Below are 20,195 nucleotides of genomic sequence, written 5' to 3' on the forward strand. Positions count from 1 at the left end.
TGTCAAAGAGTCAGATGTGGTCACAGAAGTACGTGATTCTCTGAGATGTAGGGTTGAAGGATGTGTGACAATGCGCGGTAATCACTAGGGGTCAGAAGTTTAGGAAAATGCCTACTTTGTTTGAATGTACGTATTTTAAGGCTGTTAATTTATGCATATTAATCACGAAAAATCGAAAGTTGTGGTGAACTTTTATATTGGCTATATTTGCCTTTTTTACAGTTTGTACCTTTTTGTTTTTGTTTTTTTTCCTTTTCTGTATAGGCACATACAGTTAACAGCACTCGTTAATTTTTTTGCTTGAAGAAAAAAAAAAACTGGTAGTTCTTTTAGTATACAAAGATTTCGGACACCCTACTGTGATGGAATTCTTAAGACCCTCTACCTAACTAGTCCCATTGTTCATACCGACCAGTCACCATCTTGAAGCACACACACTACACAGTCTAGAATTACCTTTGTATTTAGAGAGAAGTTACCCGACACTCTCCTACCCCCTGAGCCTATTGTTACGAGGTGGGGGCCATGGTTGAGAGCAGTAAAATATTATGCTTTGAACAAATAGCACTAATTGTTAAGAAATTTTCAGAGAATGATTCTCTGTCAATCAAAGAAGCTCAGTGTGTGTTCAAGAAAAAGAGTTTAAAGAAGACTTAGCATATATCGATGCGCATTTCACTTTTGTAGCAGATACCATTCAACAACTGGAATCCAGCAGTCTGTCATTTTGCGAATCCATGTCCCTGTTTTTGAATGCAAAGTACAGATTATGTGTAGCTCCTGGCAAGTATGCTGCTCAAATAATATATGTGAAGCTAAAAAGTGTTATTTCAAGAAATCCTGGATATGAAACCATTAATTCTGTTATAAAGTTCTAAGTGGGACTTGTGGGGAGCTTCCTGAGGGATTTAATGAATCTAGGATGGTACTGTATGAGCACGTTCCAGTCACTTCAGTGCATGTTGAGAGATCCTTTTTGGCATATAAACAGATTTTGTCCAATAGACGTCACAAGAGCGAGCGTTACTGTCATTCAAATTATGAACATGGAGACAAATAAGTGCACACTAAATTAAACATTCTGTAGGACAAATATCACTTATCTAATTTTTTTAAGTGGTCATGCAGTGTTACGTTAATTTGCTGTTTATACATAATGAACAAAAAAAGCGAATACTGGCATTTAATTAAAACATAATGTAAGGAAATAGCCCAAATTAATTATTGTGTGTGGAATAAATTTTCAGTAGTTAATTTTTCCTGAATTTTTATTTTTAGTGCCTGGAATACAATTTTAGTGCCTTTTTAAGAGCCTAAAATACCATTTTAGTGCCATTTTGAGAGCCTCAAACACCATTTTTAGTGTCTTAACTTCCGATCCCTAGTAATCACATAGAGCACCTCCTGTAGTGATTACTCAACAGACAGTTGAGGATGATGATGATGATGATGATGATGATGATAATAATAATAATAATAATAATGTTTTATTTTCGCTGGCAGAGTTAAGACCATAAGGCATTCTCTTCCACTCAACCAGCCTTAATCAATACAATACATATTTAAATTACGAATATTTACACTATACTTAAAAGGTTCTCCAGCAATATTCTTCAGTTAAGTTAACGACTAGTAGTCTACATATTTATTTAAATTTACATAAACCTATAAGGTAAAGTAGTAACTTAATTTATGAGCTAATTTAATTCAATCAATTATAATTAATTTGAAGTTTGAGATAGCTAGTAAAATGATGAAAATTAATTTAATATAAGCTTACTAGAACTATGTTACAGGGAGAAAAAAAAAATATATATATATATAAATCTAAAATATATTTCTATAATGAGAATATTAATGTAATTGCCATTAGAAGTTTTGTAAATCTATTTAGAGAAATTAATAATAATAGGAATGGACAGATGTTAGTTTCATTATAATATGTAATAAATATTAATCAGCAATTAATTTGTTAAGTAAGAATTTATGTAATTTTGACCTAAATGAAGTTATTGTCCAACAACTCCTTACATCACTCGGTAGCAAGTTCCAATTTCTAGCAACTGAAACTGTATAAGATGAAGAATATAAAGATGTCTTGTGGTAGGGTATAATGAGTAAATTGTTCTGATGAGATCTTGTACTTAGCTGATGATATGCAGATAAATTTTGAAAACGAGAAGCCAAATAGATTGGGGTAGCGGTGCGCAGAATTTGAAATAAGAGAACAAGAGAATGCAGGGCTCGTCGATCGCTTAGCCTTAGCCAAGACAGCGTTTGGAAGGACGGGGAAACATGATCATACTTACGAATATTACAAATATAACGGACGCACGCATTATGCACAAGTTGTAGCCTGCTGCTCAAATTTGCATTTAGGTTACTTAATATAATATCGCAACAATAAAACATGGCCCATAATACCTCAAATGTAAACTTGTTTTTTTGACCAATACTACCCACACAGTAAAAAATTTCTTTTTTTTTTGCTAATGGCAGACACTTCACTCTTTGTCATTCGCCCATATGAAGCCAGTTGTGTTGGCCAATTTACCGACAGAGTTGTTGCCCAGGGCGTGCCATAGGGGTAACTACAGTGAAACTTCATTTATACGTTTGTATGTGTAACTGAATTCAAATTTAATAATATCTGAAGACTGTATGGGGATAAGTTAATTCAATGAGTGCGATTTTTACAAGAGAAATTTAAAATTTCACAGTTTAGCCATCTTTGAATCTGTAATACAGTATTCAAATTTACAACACACATTCTTGAAGAATGTAAGATTATTTGTCAAAAATCTTTGCCGGTTAGAGTCAAAGCTGGCTGATATATTACATTTGAAACTCAAATCCAGAACATTTTACGACAATGACTTACCTTGTTATTCCAGTGTAATCTTCATTCAATAACATGTGATTATTTATATTTTACAAAAAGTCAGTTTTTATTTTAGACTGATGCTCCTAATAAACCATGCTCTCAAATTGTGCTAATTGTTCCATAATTTGTACAGTTACATCATGATGTGTTACAAATTGTTACAATGTTTCTAAACAGTAACAGAGTCAACAAAGGACACAAGATTGTTGGAGGAAAGCATGGGCAACTTCGAATTTCCACGAATTTCCAACCATCTTAACAAAATGTATTGTATTTACAAGTTCTTATATTTTCATGGCAGCAAACTTAATTTCGAGCAAAATTGATACTGAATAAATGAAGTTTTCTACCTCCTTGGGTTTAAAATATCATCATATAAGTGTAAAAAACGTGTAAATGTGAAAAGTGTAAAAGTTACTTGAACACTATGCATTCCTAGCAGCATCACAAAATTTTCTCTTAATACTTGGTATAATGATGAAATAAGAAAATAAATTCTTCTCATTTTGACAGTAAGGCTAACTTACTGTTCAAATGCTTCAGGAAATCTCACACTATGATAAACACTTATCTCCAATAAAATGGGAAAGGTAGAAATAAAGTAACATATTTAACTGGTGACATTGTTTTTTTTATTATAGGTTCAATTCCAAATGGGGTATATTTAATTGCTTTTATGCATCATTACTGGATTTATTATACCATTGCATTAACAATTTCTTTTATAATATGGGCTTCATCAAAAGGCAAATAAAATGCAGTCTTGACAGTGTCCAATAAGAATTGTCACTTGGGCACTGAAGTCTCAATATAACACACGACACTGAACACAGGCACACACGCACATACACTCACACACACACTCTCGCGCACACACATATATACTACCACATGCACACACACACATTTGATAGCTCTCTCTCTCTCTCTTTTTCCTCTCTCACGTGGTGAAAATTCTCTCTCCTGGCGAAAATATTAACAGGACTGGTAACACTTATGCATCTCACAACAAATTAAATCAATTACAAAGATAACAGTAAAAAAAGTTCTTAATATGTATTTTTAATTTATGCCAACAGATCTGATAAGCATCCAATCGACGTTTAAGAATATATCGCTAATTCTTCACATTTTGAAATTTCAGCGAACACGTGGCATATCTCCGATCACCAGTCAAGACTACATTGTTAAGTAATTCTACAACAAGGGAAACCAATGAACAAATAAATGCAGTGTGTGCCAATCTGTTAGCTGATAATTTAGTTCTTCAAAACAGCAGCAGTTTGTTTTGTACATCTTTCATTCACAAATTTGTTAACAAATTACAAGTTGAAGAAAATTACCAAAACTATATATTATTTTTATAACCATCTTCACAATTGCTTTATTTTATCACTGAAAAAAGAAATATCCTTTCACAGTTCTTTTATCCAATTTAGCAACTTTTTATTAAGTTTACTTCCTTCAGTAACTTACCACTTAGATATGACTTAGCAAACACACTGAAGACAAAAAAAAAATAATATAAAGGAAACTCAAAAGAGAATAACATTTAACGAACGATCTGGTAGATGAGGGCACACAATTTCCAAACCACAATCACACAAGATTCGAGATCTATTTCTCGTTATTATGTCGGTTGCTTACTTCTTGACTGCGTTCTAGACTTGAGGTTTCATCAAGTATGAGAGCAGCCATTATGTCGTAACGTAGCCTCACAAAATGTTAACAAATTAAACCTAATACGTTAATTACTTTCAGGCAAAGCCATACAGTGATCAAGAATGCAGCTTCAGATAATTTGAGTCAGCTCTGTTATCTACTGAAGCCTTCGATTAACATTTGTTGTGGCATACTACAGGAGAAAGGAGGATTTTGATTTACTAATGATGGACTCTAATGCCATGTACTGCCAGATTTCCTGGTACAGAACAGAAATATGCAGTACGCCACTACAAATGTTATCAGATGCAACTTAGCTGAATTTTTTAGGAGGAGGGGGCTTGATTTTTTCAATTTTTTTATTATTTTTTTTTTAAACCAGTTTCAAAGCAATTATTTCCATTATATGACTTGCTCAAATAAAAAGTCCAAGTCAAAATTCTATTACCCGCAAAGGAAAAAAGAAAATATGCAAGTAAGCAACTTTTTTTTTTCTTCTGGAAATAAAAGTCGTCACCTTAGAATTAGGCTTGAGTTCTTGCTTTATTATACCTGTTATGTAGATGCACAAATGGTGATGTTATTCAAATGAAAAGGTGAGGGGGCCTACCATGTTTTTTTTTATCTTCATAACCCTCCCTGTATCGTAACAACTTCCACACTTTACCCTGCGACATAAGGAAAACATATCTGTTCCAGTTAAATAGTTTTTATAAACAAAACTGTCAACACATTTCCTACTAACAGCTGTCAACAATCCATACACCACGCAGCGAAATCCCCCCCTCGAGATCACTCGTAACCAGAAACAAGACCAGATCGAACAAGGAACAGTACCAACAACCGACACACGCATTGCCGCCAACATACCAACAACCCCCTACCACAGTATAAGCTTTAATTCCATATTTATTGTCACGCATTAAATCTCGAGAAAACGTTTACCTGCTTGCGCCATTATTACTTTACAAAAATTAAATGTTTTTATCGAAGCAAGACAAAGAGTTCAATCTCATCACAAGTGTGCACAAGATTTTTCGATCCTTTGGTTCAAGATAAAGTGACGATGGCTCACTTTCCAGTAGCAAAGTTTCTCCATCACTTTTCATAGTTGTAGATTTTTCTCACATCGCACAAAATGTTGCAATATAATTTACATCACTTGTATGAAAAGATAAAACAATGATTCCTACATTTCTTCCCACCATAATCTTATTTCTTTTTTTATTTTCAAAGCTTACTACTCACAAAATATAAATGCAAACCACATCTGAAGCACTGCTCCCCCAACTCTGAAGAACTTAAGATTATCTGCAAAATGCAAAAAGGAAGAGCAAGACAGTATTCTCCTTCACTGGCCATTGTAGTACTGCACTTTGCCACCTGACTGTATGGAGGCAGTACTCATTTCCTTCAACACATCATCCCAAGCTGAAAAAAAAAACAACATATGAAATATATACAGCAAAAAATTTGTCTGCTACAATAATTCAAAAGGCAATTAATTTCTCCCATCTCCCAAGATCACTAAAACATGGACAAATATTTGTTTTCCCAACACAATAATCACAATGTTCATGCAGTAAATTGTCAGTTCTAACCACTACTTATGTAATATACAAAAGCTGGCATATTCACAGAGCATGATTGTGTTGCAAAGCATCATTATAATTTCTGTCGCTATCTTCACTCTTAAGTACCATAAAATGATGATTAGTTCCATTACTGAGCATCATGCATCCTGGAAACTGTTTGATCAATTGTGCATTACTAACTGAGTATGAAGATTATAAATATACCAAACATATTACAGTGTTATTTGAAGTTTGAGCTCAATAATTTTCGAAAATTGTCTGGTTTGCTGTGCAAAGGAAAATAATGAAATAAATAATTTTACACAGAAATTAGTCTTTCCTTGATCAGGAATCATTCATAAAAAACTTAAATTTACCCATTCCAAACTTTCTCATAACATCAGGCATCCTCATTATTGAATTAAGTTTTAAGAATGTACACTTATAGCTGTACCACAGTCTGAAATAATAATATTTAGAATACGAGGGTTCATCTAGATATTAATTCAGTTCAGATGTTACAATATATAATTAAAAGACGACCCAATTTAATGTAATTTTAGCACTTTTCTATTTAGGAACTTCTGATTATGTTTCCTAATGATTCCACATTTACTAGAAATATCTTTGGCAATATTGTTCAATAGAGATTTAACAAATTTCCCCAAAAGAAAGAGAGGCATTTCCTCATTACATGTGATGCACTTCAGTTCTTGTGAAAATCTTGGCTTCAGAAAATTAGCAAGTCTCTTTAACAAAGCTTTCCTTACTATTAATGAAGAAAAATTCGTTCTGGCACTGGGAATCGAAACCAGGACCCCTCAGCTTGGCGTGCTGAGTGCTCTTAACCAACTGAGCTATGCCAGGATCTGATCCACAGCGCCGGCCAAACTCTTCTCCTTTGTATCGCTTTCCTTGGTAAGCAGTGCACAATCTCACTTACAAAATCGTAAACAATCAGGAAATGGAACATAAAACCTTAATTCATTCATTTTAAATAGCAGTGGCCATTATCAGACTATAGTCTGTGCACTTCGAACTGGAGGCTCAAGGTCAAGCAACGGACTGCATTTGGCACATGTACTTACTCAATCCTGGACCATTCTCCTCAAAGTCAGCTGGGACAGCCAGGATTACCAGTGTTTCAGTTCAATGACTCGTGCATGGTTTGTACTTTTGTACATGACCTTGATCCGCCACTTCAAAATGCACAGATTACAGTAACTGGACATAGCTGTCTGGCAGTTCCTCAAAAGTCTTAGATAAATAAAATAATATTCCAACAAGCTGATAAAAATTAGAGAATGTGATAAAGTTACGCTTTGTTAAAATAGTATTTGAAAACACATCTCGGTTCTCCACGGAAGCCTTTCAAATCACTAGTGGATCCCCAGGAGTTTGCAGACCACAGGTTGGAAACTGCTGTACTAGAGCCATTAATGCACGGCCGCCTGCATAAATATAAACTTTTACGGGAAAACAAGGTGCCCTCTCTTGGGCTGAGATTGTCAAAGTTTAGCGAGGAAATTACTTTAGTTTATTAAGGCTCTCTGAAAGAAATAATGAATAAGGAATTCCAATATCTTTAAGTCTATTCACTCTACAGCTGTATGCAAATATTAAAAACTGTATCACAAAAGAACAGATATCACAAACTCTGAAACTTTTCCAACAAATCGACAGTAGCGTAGCGTGAGATAAAAAAAAATGGAAATACTATAGTTTAAACACTTATTAAGATAATATTGTGTGTATAGATTATTAAATTAACAGTGATAATTGTAGTCTTCCTATCAGGGGATTTAGACCAAGTGGCCTGTTCTGAATAATAATAATAATAATAATAATAATAATAATAATAATAATAATAATAATAATAATAATAATAATATATTTAAAACAGGTTTAACAATGTGCACACATCTTCCAGTGCCCAATATTCTAGTTTTTGAAAATTAATTTTAAACATTCTTTCCAATCTTCTCTGTGAACTCACAGTCCTTCCTTCAATCTTCTTTCCTTCATTGTTATTTTAATTCCATGAATCCATGTAGTATAAGGTCTCCCTCTCTTCAACCTCTCGGGCGGCAACCATTCCAACACTGGTAATTGTTCTTCACTCATCCTTTTTACATGACCGTACCATTGCAATTGCTTATGTTGTACATAATTCAGTATTGAATTTTTTACTCCCATTTTAGATTTTATTAGGTTTTTAATTTTCTCTTTAATAATAATAATAATAATAATAATAATAATAATAATAATAATAATAATAATGGAAATAATGCGAATGTCATAACTTAATAAATCAGCAGACTGTGAAAGAACAGCTAAGTGACAAGATTAAATCAAGAGTCAAAAAAGGCTCACAAAAGACATACGAAGTTAACTGCTTGCACAGACAGGTTCTGAGACCAAAGTCAACGATGAAGTCTCAAAGAAGAATTTCCCAGCCAGGCTAACCAGAAGGAGACATTGCAAGTACAGCAAATTATTATTATTTTTTTTTTTACTCTTTATATAAAGGGAACCAAAAGCTAGCACTGCAACTTAAGGCTTTACCACTCCTGTGCAGTAATTTGGCTTGGACCAAAGAACTTCAAATTAATTTTTAATTAGTGTTTTGTGTTCCATATAATTGTAAAAGCTAGTTACAGTATATGCTTCTGTGCAGTAACTTACTTGGACTAAAGAACTTCAAACTCATTCTTATTTAAATTAATGTTTTGTATTCCAATTTATGTTTGTACAACAGTTAAACACTAAGTTAGTAATTAAACAATATCATTTTTTCGATTATCGAAATAATCCTGTTCCAGTAAATTCTCAATAATTCGGACTTTCACCAATTCAGACAATTCTGCCCCATTAATCCGAATTAGTAAACAGAAATTACATTTTAACCATGGTTGCTTTTTAACCTTGGTTTTGTAAAACATTGATTTTCGCCCCATTAATCCAAACCAGTGCACAGAAATTTCATATTAACCATGGTTACTACATTTTAACTGGCATTGATGCACATAGCCATTAAACTGTGGTACTTCCCTATTTAATGTAAAATGTTTTAAAAGAACATTACAGTAATGTGTCCTGCACTGTTCGAGACAACCAAAACATTAAAAACTCAGTCTTAGTTCATTTGAAAAACTAATCGCAAAATATGTGTTAAAATCCTTGAATGATTAAACCTCAAGGATGGGAATGGAGGACAGCGAATATTTTTATAACAAGGTGAAACAAACATGATAGACCTCCTCCTGCAGAGTGAACATCGACAAATATCAAACTTCGCCATACTCAACAAACTTGAACTGAACATAACTGTAATGCACGACGCTAGTGGATACAACCTTGTCAAATTATGTTTTTTTTTTTGACAGGCATATACTGTTTAATAAAAATTTATACTATATATATATATATATATATATATATATATATATATATATTTTATCCAATGCCACCAGGTTGTCTTTCGACATTTCTGGTCTTCTCTCCTGGCCGTGGCGTAGTTGTAACCCACTTCTGAGGTTGGGGCACCTGGAAGGCGGAGTTACATTACCCCGATGATGTGATAGGATGATTATGATAATGTGGTGCCAGGAGAGGTCTTAAATCTAAACTTAACCTAAATTCCAGACCATGGACGAAGACAGGAATAATCCCCTTTAAGGAAAAATTCCTGTGCTCTAACCGGGAATCGAACCCGGGACCTCATGAACTATAGCCAGAAGCTCTGACCACAAAACCATGAGGCTGGTCATATATATATATATATATATATATATATATATATATTTTTCCTCTGCTATATCTCTGCATGTGTAGTTCTAATTAATACATGAAAAGTGGTCAAGTCTACCCTAAATTACAGTACCTTCAATTCAAAGATTCAGAATGAAAAGTACTTCAAATAACACAATTTGAGTGAAAGAGAGGTGCTTTCCCAGAAGAATTTCACCAAGGGGAATAAGGCGAGACCGCAAAGAAGGTGTGTTGTGTGTTCTAAACATGGAAAGAAAAAAAGACACTGTTTTTCTGTCATATTTACGATGTCAGTCTGTGTCATTGAATCTTCGAGACATAACATACCAAGGGCCGTATTCTCAATAGTAGTTTAAACTATCTTTTAACTTACTCTAATTTCTGTAATTGCTGTTTAATTTCTTATTAAGTGCACTGGCAACAGATTCAATCAAATCATTTTGAGTATCATTTGATACACAATTGAATACTGTAGATGTCTCCAAATGATTTTTTAGAAAAGGGTCATACTGGGCAGTGTAATCAAAAAGTTCTAAATAATTACAACGGTTGTTGAACATTTTCGACTCACTGTTTCTTCTAAATGAAAGTTCCAGTTTTGCAAATAAACTGTGTTTATAAGCCTTTTCGGAATGTGTCTATTACAGGTTATCTTTTCATTATGTAGAATAATCCTTTGTTGTGTTTGGTCACTTAGGTCAGTTTCAATACGCACAGTTCCAAAAGTCGCGAGTGCGATAGAAGCACGAATATGTGCAATAGCAACATCATGATTCCATATTGCTTTAGTTAAATTATTTAGATTGTTGTATCCTATAGCTGTTCAAGTGGAGCCTCCATTACAGGTAAACAGCAAACAATTCCAACAAAATAGTCTGTTATACTTAACACTTACAGTACGCCAATCACATCTTTTGTAATTGGTATTCTGAAAATGACGAGTAATATTCTTTTGTTGCTGAATTAAATTTGGCAATGCAGGTTTTGGTCTTCCAGTTTTTCTTTCCTTCGAATGTTTTTTGGGAAAACAATATTCATAACAAATCGGCTATAATATCATTATCACCAGACATAAACAAAACTTTTTGCTGCACTTATATATATACGTACTCAATGTAACTACAAAGTAGTACCGGTACAAACAAACATGAGAGAAACAGTTAATTTTACACTCACTCGACCTCACGCACACAGTCCAGGTAGGCAACTGACTGCTTTATTATGTGCATGTTTGAGTCGCATGAGGCTTCCCTCATTGGTTAGAAATTATGATGATGTGGGTTGTCATGGCAACATCCCTTCCACAATGCATTCTGCTTGGGTGCTGCCAGAGCTTGGGCCGCACAGAGATGTACATTGTACATACTCACTGATTGCATGATTTACAATTAACAAAACATATTTAGAAACGTTTCAGGACTTTACGATCAAATAAACAGAAAGTTTAATAATGGATTTATATGTCGTGATTCTTATAATCAATCGGTGCTGCCCAAGCTGTGCTTAGGTTGCTTGGGTCACTGCCTACGAGCTAAGAAATCAAACTGCCTGATTTCAGCCTCTGTTTTGTTTTTTTATTGTTGCTTCATCATAATGCAATAACACGAATATAATTAGCATTATTTAATTTGTAAGATATTAAATAAAATAAAATATTGATCTTAAATACAAAATAAGATAATATAAATGATATATTAACAACAATTAACATACTTTCAGTAATGAACAATTAATCTGAAACACAGGATTACCAAATGATTGGTTTAAACTCAGAACGTCAAGGCTTACGTTTAAACTATTTAAACTAATCTGCCTTCAAGAGTGTGTTGAAAATATGGAATATGGTTTAAGCCATGAATTAAGTTGCAAACAGTTTAAACTACTATTGAGAATACGGTCCCAAGGAAAACTTTTAACTGTGGACTTCATATTATTTTATGAAGCTTAATTAGTATTACGTGAAAGTTTAAACACTCGGTAATTTTTTTTTTTCAAGCAAGTTAGTCATTTTCATAAACTACTGCACATTTCTTATTCCTCATTTAAATCCTCCCCTCATCCCTGCACTAATGTCAAGTTTAAATAGACAAAGGGGTTAAGCTAAAAATGTAAGAAACTTGAAAAGGATCTACTACCAACAAAAAATTCCTTGACCGAAGAAATCAAACATCAAGAAATTTTACTATGAGTAAAAGCTTTCCATTCCTTTCCAATACAAGTTCTGTAAATATGTTTAACAAAAATCTACAGCATAGTTACTGTAAGATCTTTTCCCTGGTAGTTCATAACTTACCTGCTAAAGTCGATTTCGTTGGTTGAGGAATTCCCTGCACAATAACCATAAATGGGAACAGTAACTTGTATTAAACTACACCTACAAACTTACCAAGGCCAACAAATGTGACAATGCGGTCATGGTCGTCAGCCTGTTGAGTGACTGGTTCACGATATCGGGCAAGGAAGTCATCACCAGCACTGCTGGGAATGACAGGCACCACGACCGAAGTCTCCTCTGTCTGAGGTGTATTTGACACAGGACTAGCGATGATTGCAGATTCTTCAAGCACACTGGGTGGGTCAGCACTAGTGGCACACACCTCATTACCATCTGACAGCAAGAGCTGTTCATTCACTTCAAACCCGAAAGTCAATTCACTAACCGTTCCTACATTTTCCCTGAACGTAGCTTCCTGTTCTTGCTCGTCCATTATGATGACTGGCGGACGAACTGAAGAGGTTGCCACAATGTTGCTGCCAGCAGCAGAAACTTTCCTACCACCAGTTTTTGATCTCACAGTAGCAACAGACACTTCCGCTGGGGGAACCGGTTCCCCAGTAGAGCACGAGCTGCTTCTCTGAACTATCACAGTTGATTCTGCAGACGACTCTGCAGTTTGCTGCTTCACTCTTAAGTCTACGTTTCTGGGACTTTTGCCACAGTTCTCTGCACTAGCATTAAAAGGGACTACAATAGACGAAGGATTTTCTTCTGCAGACAACTTCCCAGAAGTGCTGCTATGTACAGAATTGTTACACCTGCCCACCTGCTTGCGATCCACCTTATCGGCAACAAAGCTCTCCTCTAGTGAGGGGTAGTAGTTGTCCATTATGATGTTTGAAGGGGAGAGGACCTCGGGGGCTTTAGCAGAGCCTTGCAGTTTCTCTCTTGGAGTCTGTTCCTCTACTTTGTAATCTAGGGTTGTGCTAGTCATGGCATCCTTCTTTGTGCGGGGATCAGGATGAGGTGGATTGCTTCGATGTCTGGAAGATGTTACAGAATCAACAGAAGCCTCCGAGCTTTGACTTGTGGCCACTGTTGATGGTTCTCCCGTGGTGAGAGGAACAGGTAAAGGGCTACTACTATTGGCATTACTACTAGGATTTGCTGTGACCTTGGAACCACTAACAGGAGGAACTCCAATGTTGAGTCTTGGGCCTGTGATGAACTGAGGGTTATTAAGGGAGAGAGGTGTCACTGCAGGAACCGAAGTGGAGTTGGGAGTGGTGATCGTGGAAGATACTGTTGTTGAGGAAACTGTGGTTGTTGTGACTGTAGAGGTAGTGGTGGTGGTAGTGATGGCAGCAGCAGGAGAGGAAACAGTAGGACTCTTGCTTGCAGTCATCGCTGGCCACTTCCCAGTATTGATGTTACAGCTGCCCTGCGTGCTGGAGGAAGAGCTAACATTTGATGATGCCATGCGGGTAATGTCAGCATATGAAGCCTGTGGTGTCGATCCGCTAGAAGTGGAGGTTTGATCCAATGTGAGTTTAGGAGTTGTGGATGACACAGGCAGAGAATGCACACTATCAAGATCACTACTATCGGACTTGTCTGAGGGCGGCATGCTGGAAGTTGACTTACGACGAAGATGTTCCGGTGAGCGAGGACGATGATGTCTATACTGATACAACATAACTCCGCCTCCCTCGCGCTCTACCATACGATCATGAGGAGGAAAGCCACTTCCGTTACCAGGAGTAAAACCCTTACGTTGGTAGTAAGCACTAGAATCTCCTCTGTTCTGATAATAAGACTGTCCATACTGAGATCCAGCTGGACGTCTGCTATCATCTCCAAACAGACCCCCAGGCCCGCTAGTGCTTCCACCTGTACGGCCACCACTGCTACTTCGCCTCTTCTTACGTCTCTGCTTCTTCGTCACCACATGAAACTCTGTTTCTTCTGGTGTTGTAGTGGTGGAGACGACAACAGCTGGAATGGCTTCATCATTCTTTCTCTTGTCTTCAGCAGCTCCCCTTCTTTTCCGACTTGAACCACCTTCATCAGCTGACACTGTGGCTGTGCCATCACAATAATTCTGTCCATCCTCTGTTCCCCATGACCGGCGGTCTGCTGTTCGATTCTTTTCACCGTATAGTTCCTGATCGTCAACAGCTAACTGGGGTTTGTCTTGAGATGAAGATGATTGAGACATTGAGTTGGTACCACTTTTTTCATTCGTCAGGTCTTCTAACTTGGTCTTAGAGATTTCCTCCAAGCTATTGGATTTCTTTAATTGTCCTCCACTGCTGCCGACTTTGTCACCTCTATGATCTTTGGAACCTTTCCCACTCACTCTATTCTTACCGGACACTTTCTCTTCTTCATGACCATCTTCAATGGTCTTCTCCCGCCGAGCCTTTGACCCACCAATGGCTTCCTCCTTCCGTACGTTGTTCCGTTGTTGCTTGCTGCCAAAGTTGACAGGTCCGTTGCTGTGTGCAGAATTATTCTTGGTTTTGCTCTTGCCTTCAGAGTTAGATTCTATAAATTTGATCAAACTCTCGATGTCCTTGTCTCCTCGATGACCCTCAATATTCTGAGACATGATGACGTTGCGATCATTGCTTGTCTGCAACAAAAAAAACTTTTTAACTTTTATTCCAAAATTACTACAATTATCACAACATTCTTTACACAATGTACTTATTTTCTTGGTCTGGAAAAAGACTGATTTGAGGTTCTAAATGAGCTTAGTGATAGAGCACTGTAACCTTAGGAAGTAAACGCACAGAACGGAAATTTCATGTGTACAAACTATGGGCTAGAAGAAGGGACTCCTGAATAGGAACAGGTCATCTAGGAATATAAATCAATAAGCCTCAGAAGATATTAGTTTTTTACTATCATACATCCAGGACAGAGAGAACCAAAACAAATTCTGAGTCAACTTCAGAAACTGATTAAGGTTTATGGATTGTTTATAATTACCTTTGTAGTTTTTATGTGAAAGAGATGGGTACAATGAGGTGAGTGAAACTGAAATGTTCAAGGATAATTAATTGTGGTACAAAGGATGATGATTAAAAGAAGTGAACTTCGACATGGGTGTGAGGTGGCTAGTGAACCTTGTTTGTTGGTCTTTTAGCTAGGGAAAGGATTGTTTAAATCCATAAATATATGATATACAACTTCTGGCTTGTGTTCCTTTTGAAGGCATTATCTCTGCTCTATTTGAAATATTTCGATGCAATTACACTCAACTGCCAGGATACAAAGTAGACTGCATTGTATATGTACCTCCGTGTTCCAATTCTTCCCAAGGATCAAGCCAAATCTTATTTTAAGCAATGATTTTCACTGCACATAAAATTACCTATTACTCTATTGCAACCTCTGATTGAGGTTCTGGCTGATATATAGAGTGAGTACAAACTCTATTGACAAACTTTCAGAGATTGTTCAGGGATGTTTGCCAAGTGTTTTGATATTAGAAACCCATGGTCGCCATTGGCTCATTACAGAGTAATTGCATTTCGTTTGTTTTGTTACCTCAACTACCTTTGCATCTGTTTACACAAAATTAGTGTCGGGTTTGCAAACAAAACATAGCCTACACTTCATTTGGAATCTTGTTTACCAGCAAGTAGGGAAAAGGAGGGGTAAGTAAGAGGGGTAATGCCACTGTACAATACCTGTAATCATTCCTCTTGAACTCCCAACAGTCCTGTCTCAGGTTTTGTTTCCTGCAGTGTTAGTGTAGAAATGATACGGTACGGATGGGTACAGAGCTGTTCCCACAGCGACAGCAACCTCATCACAGCATATTTGCAGTTCTCCATATGCGCCTACGAGAAACCAGCTCCTTCTGTGTTAGTATGCATGATACTGGCTATGAAAGGTATGCCAGAACATCCAATTCTGAAGAGGTGGTGTTAAATGCAGTTTTTGACAACCCTGCAACCAGTAGCAGCCGCATTGCACCTGTATTATCCATGAAAGATTCACGCATTGCAGTCAGTGGACTTTCCACATCGAGTGGAGTTCGCAAACTGGTTCTTACAGCAATGTGCAGACAACCAACATTTCCCTGCTTTCGTATTGTACACAGATGAGGCAATGTTTACGAGATAAGGAATGTTCAACAGCCAGAATAGCCATATCTGAGAGTACAAAAACCCACATGCACTCGTGTATCGAGGCTATCAACAGACATTCGCTCTAAATGTATGGTATTGGAAACGATTTTGTGATTGGCCTTACATACTTCCTGATAGACTGAATGGAGTTGTCTACAAAACATTCCTTGAACATGTCCTCCCACTTTCTGGAAGATGTGCCACTGATAATTCGCCGGCACTTGTGATTTCAACACAATGAGGCACGAGCACACTTTTCACTCAATGTTAGGAACCGCTTTGATGTACAGTTTGGGCAATGATGGATTGGCCGTGGTGGTCCTGTTCCATGGCCAGCTGTCACCAGATATGACGCCAATGAACTTTCTCTTCTGGGGTCATGTGAAGAGCCTACTGTATGAGACTCCAATCGATACTCCCATGGATATGGTTGCTAGGATTGTCGCAGCTGCCAAAGATGTACGCCAATCTCCTGGGATGCTAGAGCTATGTGCGATAGTCCATGATGAGTCACTGTACAGTTTGTCGTGATCAAGATCATAGACATTTTGAACAGCTGCTTTAAAGGAACAGTTCTGTACAGTAACACTGAACAGTAATGTAAAACAATACGTATTTTGTGTTTTGGTTGTTTCATTAATTCGTGTAATTTGCTTTGTATTGTAATTTATGGTTTATTTGTTCCTGTACAAATGATATTACAGTAGTTACAAGAAAATGAATACCAGTACCTTAGTTGATTAACTTATTTGTATGAAATGCCATCTGTCATGTTCGAAGAGATCCCAATATCAAATAACTTGGTATGAGCCACCGGAGACCATGAGTTCTTCATATCAAAACACTCGGCAAACATCCCTGAACAACCTCTGAAAATTTGTTGACAGAGTTTATACTCACCCTGCATTATCAGACAGTATATCTAACTTTACAATGTGTCAGGGGAAGAATAATTGTTTGTATACATCTGAAGCCTGGTTAGTGTAATCAGCGATGAATGCAATGGAAGGGGGAAAGAAACTGGCCACCCTACCCCATTATCTGCTGGCTTAGTTGCCTTATGAGGTTCAAACCCATCTTTGGACAGTTCACTAAACAACAATTACAACTATAGCTTCAGAATGAAATTTAAAATAATTGTGAGCTTTTTTACCTTCGAAACTTTAATTTTGCTTATTTGAGCATATAAATCAAACACTATATTATTACACTTTCGTGCACATTCCATTCAATTTTTGTTTTGAATATGACCATTATTTTTAATCTATTCAAGTGTAACATGGACTATTATAAAATATAATTAAGAAATAATGAAAATGACAGATGAGATACATAAGACGAACTACCAGTTATTCATTTCTGAACCATAAATGAAATTACGAATATATGTACACAATTTGAAAATTTATTCAAAATTACAGACTGAACTTGAAACGTGCCATCAGAATGGAAAATGACTCAAGAAACCATAAACTCAAACTTAAAAAGGTCACATGGCTTTGTAGAATTACTTCACAACAGAGTAATATACAGGAAAACCCTGTTTTAACATTCCTGTTTTCAAGGAATAATCTGTGAAGTCCCAGCCAAACTACCATAAGAATAATGTAATGAATTCCCACTTTTAAGGAAACCAGTTTAAGGAAAATCCCGCATCCTCAAATAACACTATTACATTGGCCAAAAAAAAAAAAAAAAAAAAAAAAAAAAAAAAAAAAAAAAAAAAAAAAGGTGCCTCACCATTTCAAGAGTTAGAAAATATTACAATGAAATTTACTGTAAATAATAACTATAGGCCTAATTGTTTATAATATAGGTATATAACATGTTAGTACTAGTTATTTTAGCCTTTCCTTCCCATTTCATGTAAACCTCCTTTTAAAGGAAACCCCTATTTAAGGGTAAAAGAGTAATCCCTCAGAGATTCATTAAAAAGTGGTTCTACTGTATTGTATTTTCTGTCAATAAAATATTTTTATGTAACTTAATTAGCAGAAATGTACCTTTGTTCGACGCTGCTTGGACTTGCGGTCATTACTGCTGATAGGCTCCAAGCGACAATTCTGGCTAACTGCATTGCCATTCTCATCAAGGGACTTGCTCTGTTAATGCAACGTAAAAAATTAATACTCATTACACATACCAATACAAGTCTGTCTTATTTATCTTTAACTCCTCCCAATGTTTTCTATCTAACCTTACACAGAAATTATAATAAATATGGTATCCAGCCATTGTACAGACACCATACAAATTAATTTACTTTGTTGCTATGATAGGTAATGAAAGCAAAGTTATGAGTTTTTTTTTCAGTGAAACTTCATGTCACTCGAGAAGTGTTTCATATCATTAAAATGTTTTCTACATCACAAGAAGCTATCAGTACATGTACCACAAAATAGTAATGTTGCCAAATTTAAGCATGAAGCACTAAAACGATGGTTCTTGTTTCCATTAGTCATTATGGTAAAGAAAAATAGGGTTTTCTCAATACATCTGTACTTAAAATGAGAAAATGTAATGAGAATACCTTTCCTTACAGATAAAGGAAAAGAAAGTTGTCAAGATCATTTTCCATGAAAATATGCATTTATGCATAATCAAATTTGTACAAATTAGGTATTTTCAAATAGTGTTTCGTATTTTCAGAATGTTGTATGCATGAGGCATGTAACACAGACATCAGCAAATGTGCATCTTCAGTAAGTGTGTATATAGCAGTGGTCAGTTAAGTTTTCTTGGATGGATAACACAGATAGCCAGCCAGTGTCATATTCAGCAGTTTGATGTTAACATTTATTAAAAAAAGAAATCATGGGCCCTCTTAATGAAGGTCACCACAAGGATACAGAACAATGCTGACAACATTTTTACAATCATGAACACAATAAACATAATGGATATAGACAAATTAATTTGACATTAATAGATATTTAGCTAGTGTATGTCATTAAAAACTTGTACAAATGCTGGCTTTCATATTTAACCATTATATATATCACTGGAAAGGATGGTGAATGGGAGAAAAGTTTGGGGCATAAGAAGATATTGGATGGTAGGCAACATTAAGATACATGGTTCGTATGCGGAGACTAAGAGGAAGGCAGAAAATAGGAAAGATTGGAGAATGCTGGATTCGAAGTGAAAGATCTGCCCTTGGGCAGAAAACTATGAATGTGTATGTGTGCGTATACATAAATTTCTAATAGTGACTGATTTTTAAATGTATGTACAGTGGAGTTTCGATTATCATCACAGTTAGTTTGTTCCACAAAACTGTAATGGTTATCAAAGTGACAATAATTCAACCATACAAATCCATATAATAATTTGTTTCGAAAGCTAGTTACATACAAGCATTCTTTCAAGTTATAATTAAAAAATATATAGATATTTTACAAAATATCGTCCCTTCAAATTACACATTGATTTAACAGTAGAAAGACTGAACATCGCCTATACCCTAGAATGACAAACGGGACAAAAATGTCCCATGCCAATACAAGAAATATTTATACAAGAAATTCTACATAATACTGTTGCAAGTAGTGTGGATATATAAAAAAAATAAGAATTGATTATAAATTATATTACATTTTATTAATATACAGCATCACATAAATTTAGCAGATTTTATTTTATTGATGTGGATGGAGGACGAGTTACAATATGATTATGTATTACAGCTAACATATGTGATTATTTTTTTACTCTTTTCCAAGGAATTTATTGCATACATCCTTTTTGAAGGTGTGACATATGATTGCATTTTTTTCCTTCTTTACAATTTTCCCTTATTTGGCAGCATTTTCTTTTATTGTCTTTATGAAGCTCAGTGTCACTGGCATCCATGATTCTGTTCATTCCTCTTCAAAACGTTTGTTTCAGTAATTTCCTCAGATGGCTTCAGCAAGAAGTTACATAGTGAAATCTATGGTTGCTTA

The 20,195-nt window shown here is 35.7% G+C and overlaps 1 protein-coding gene across 7 annotated transcripts in view; it reads right to left on the reverse strand.

The window, feature by feature from the left end:
* Positions 1-3,493: 3,493 nt before the first annotated feature.
* The window catches only part of LOC138706247 (uncharacterized), a 166,977-nt gene continuing 150,275 nt past the window's right edge, over positions 3,494-20,195 (reverse strand). For 4 of the 7 annotated variants that reach the window (XM_069835312.1, XM_069835309.1, XM_069835310.1 and 1 more), the window contains 3 exons: positions 18,255-18,353; positions 12,278-14,744; positions 3,494-5,977 (listed from right to left, as the gene is read on the reverse strand). In XM_069835312.1, coding sequence (XP_069691413.1) covers positions 5,898-5,977; positions 12,278-14,744; positions 18,255-18,353 — 2,646 coding nt within the window. In that variant the 3' untranslated portion in view covers positions 3,494-5,897. The remainder of the gene's footprint in view (positions 5,978-12,277; positions 14,745-18,254; positions 18,354-20,195) is intronic. The other 3 variants (XM_069835313.1, XM_069835311.1, XM_069835308.1) reach the window with 1 other exon arrangement.

The sequence above is a fragment of the Periplaneta americana genome, chromosome 9 (assembly GCF_040183065.1).
Source record: "Periplaneta americana isolate PAMFEO1 chromosome 9, P.americana_PAMFEO1_priV1, whole genome shotgun sequence".
Classification (NCBI taxonomy): Eukaryota; Metazoa; Arthropoda; class Insecta; order Blattodea; family Blattidae; genus Periplaneta; species Periplaneta americana.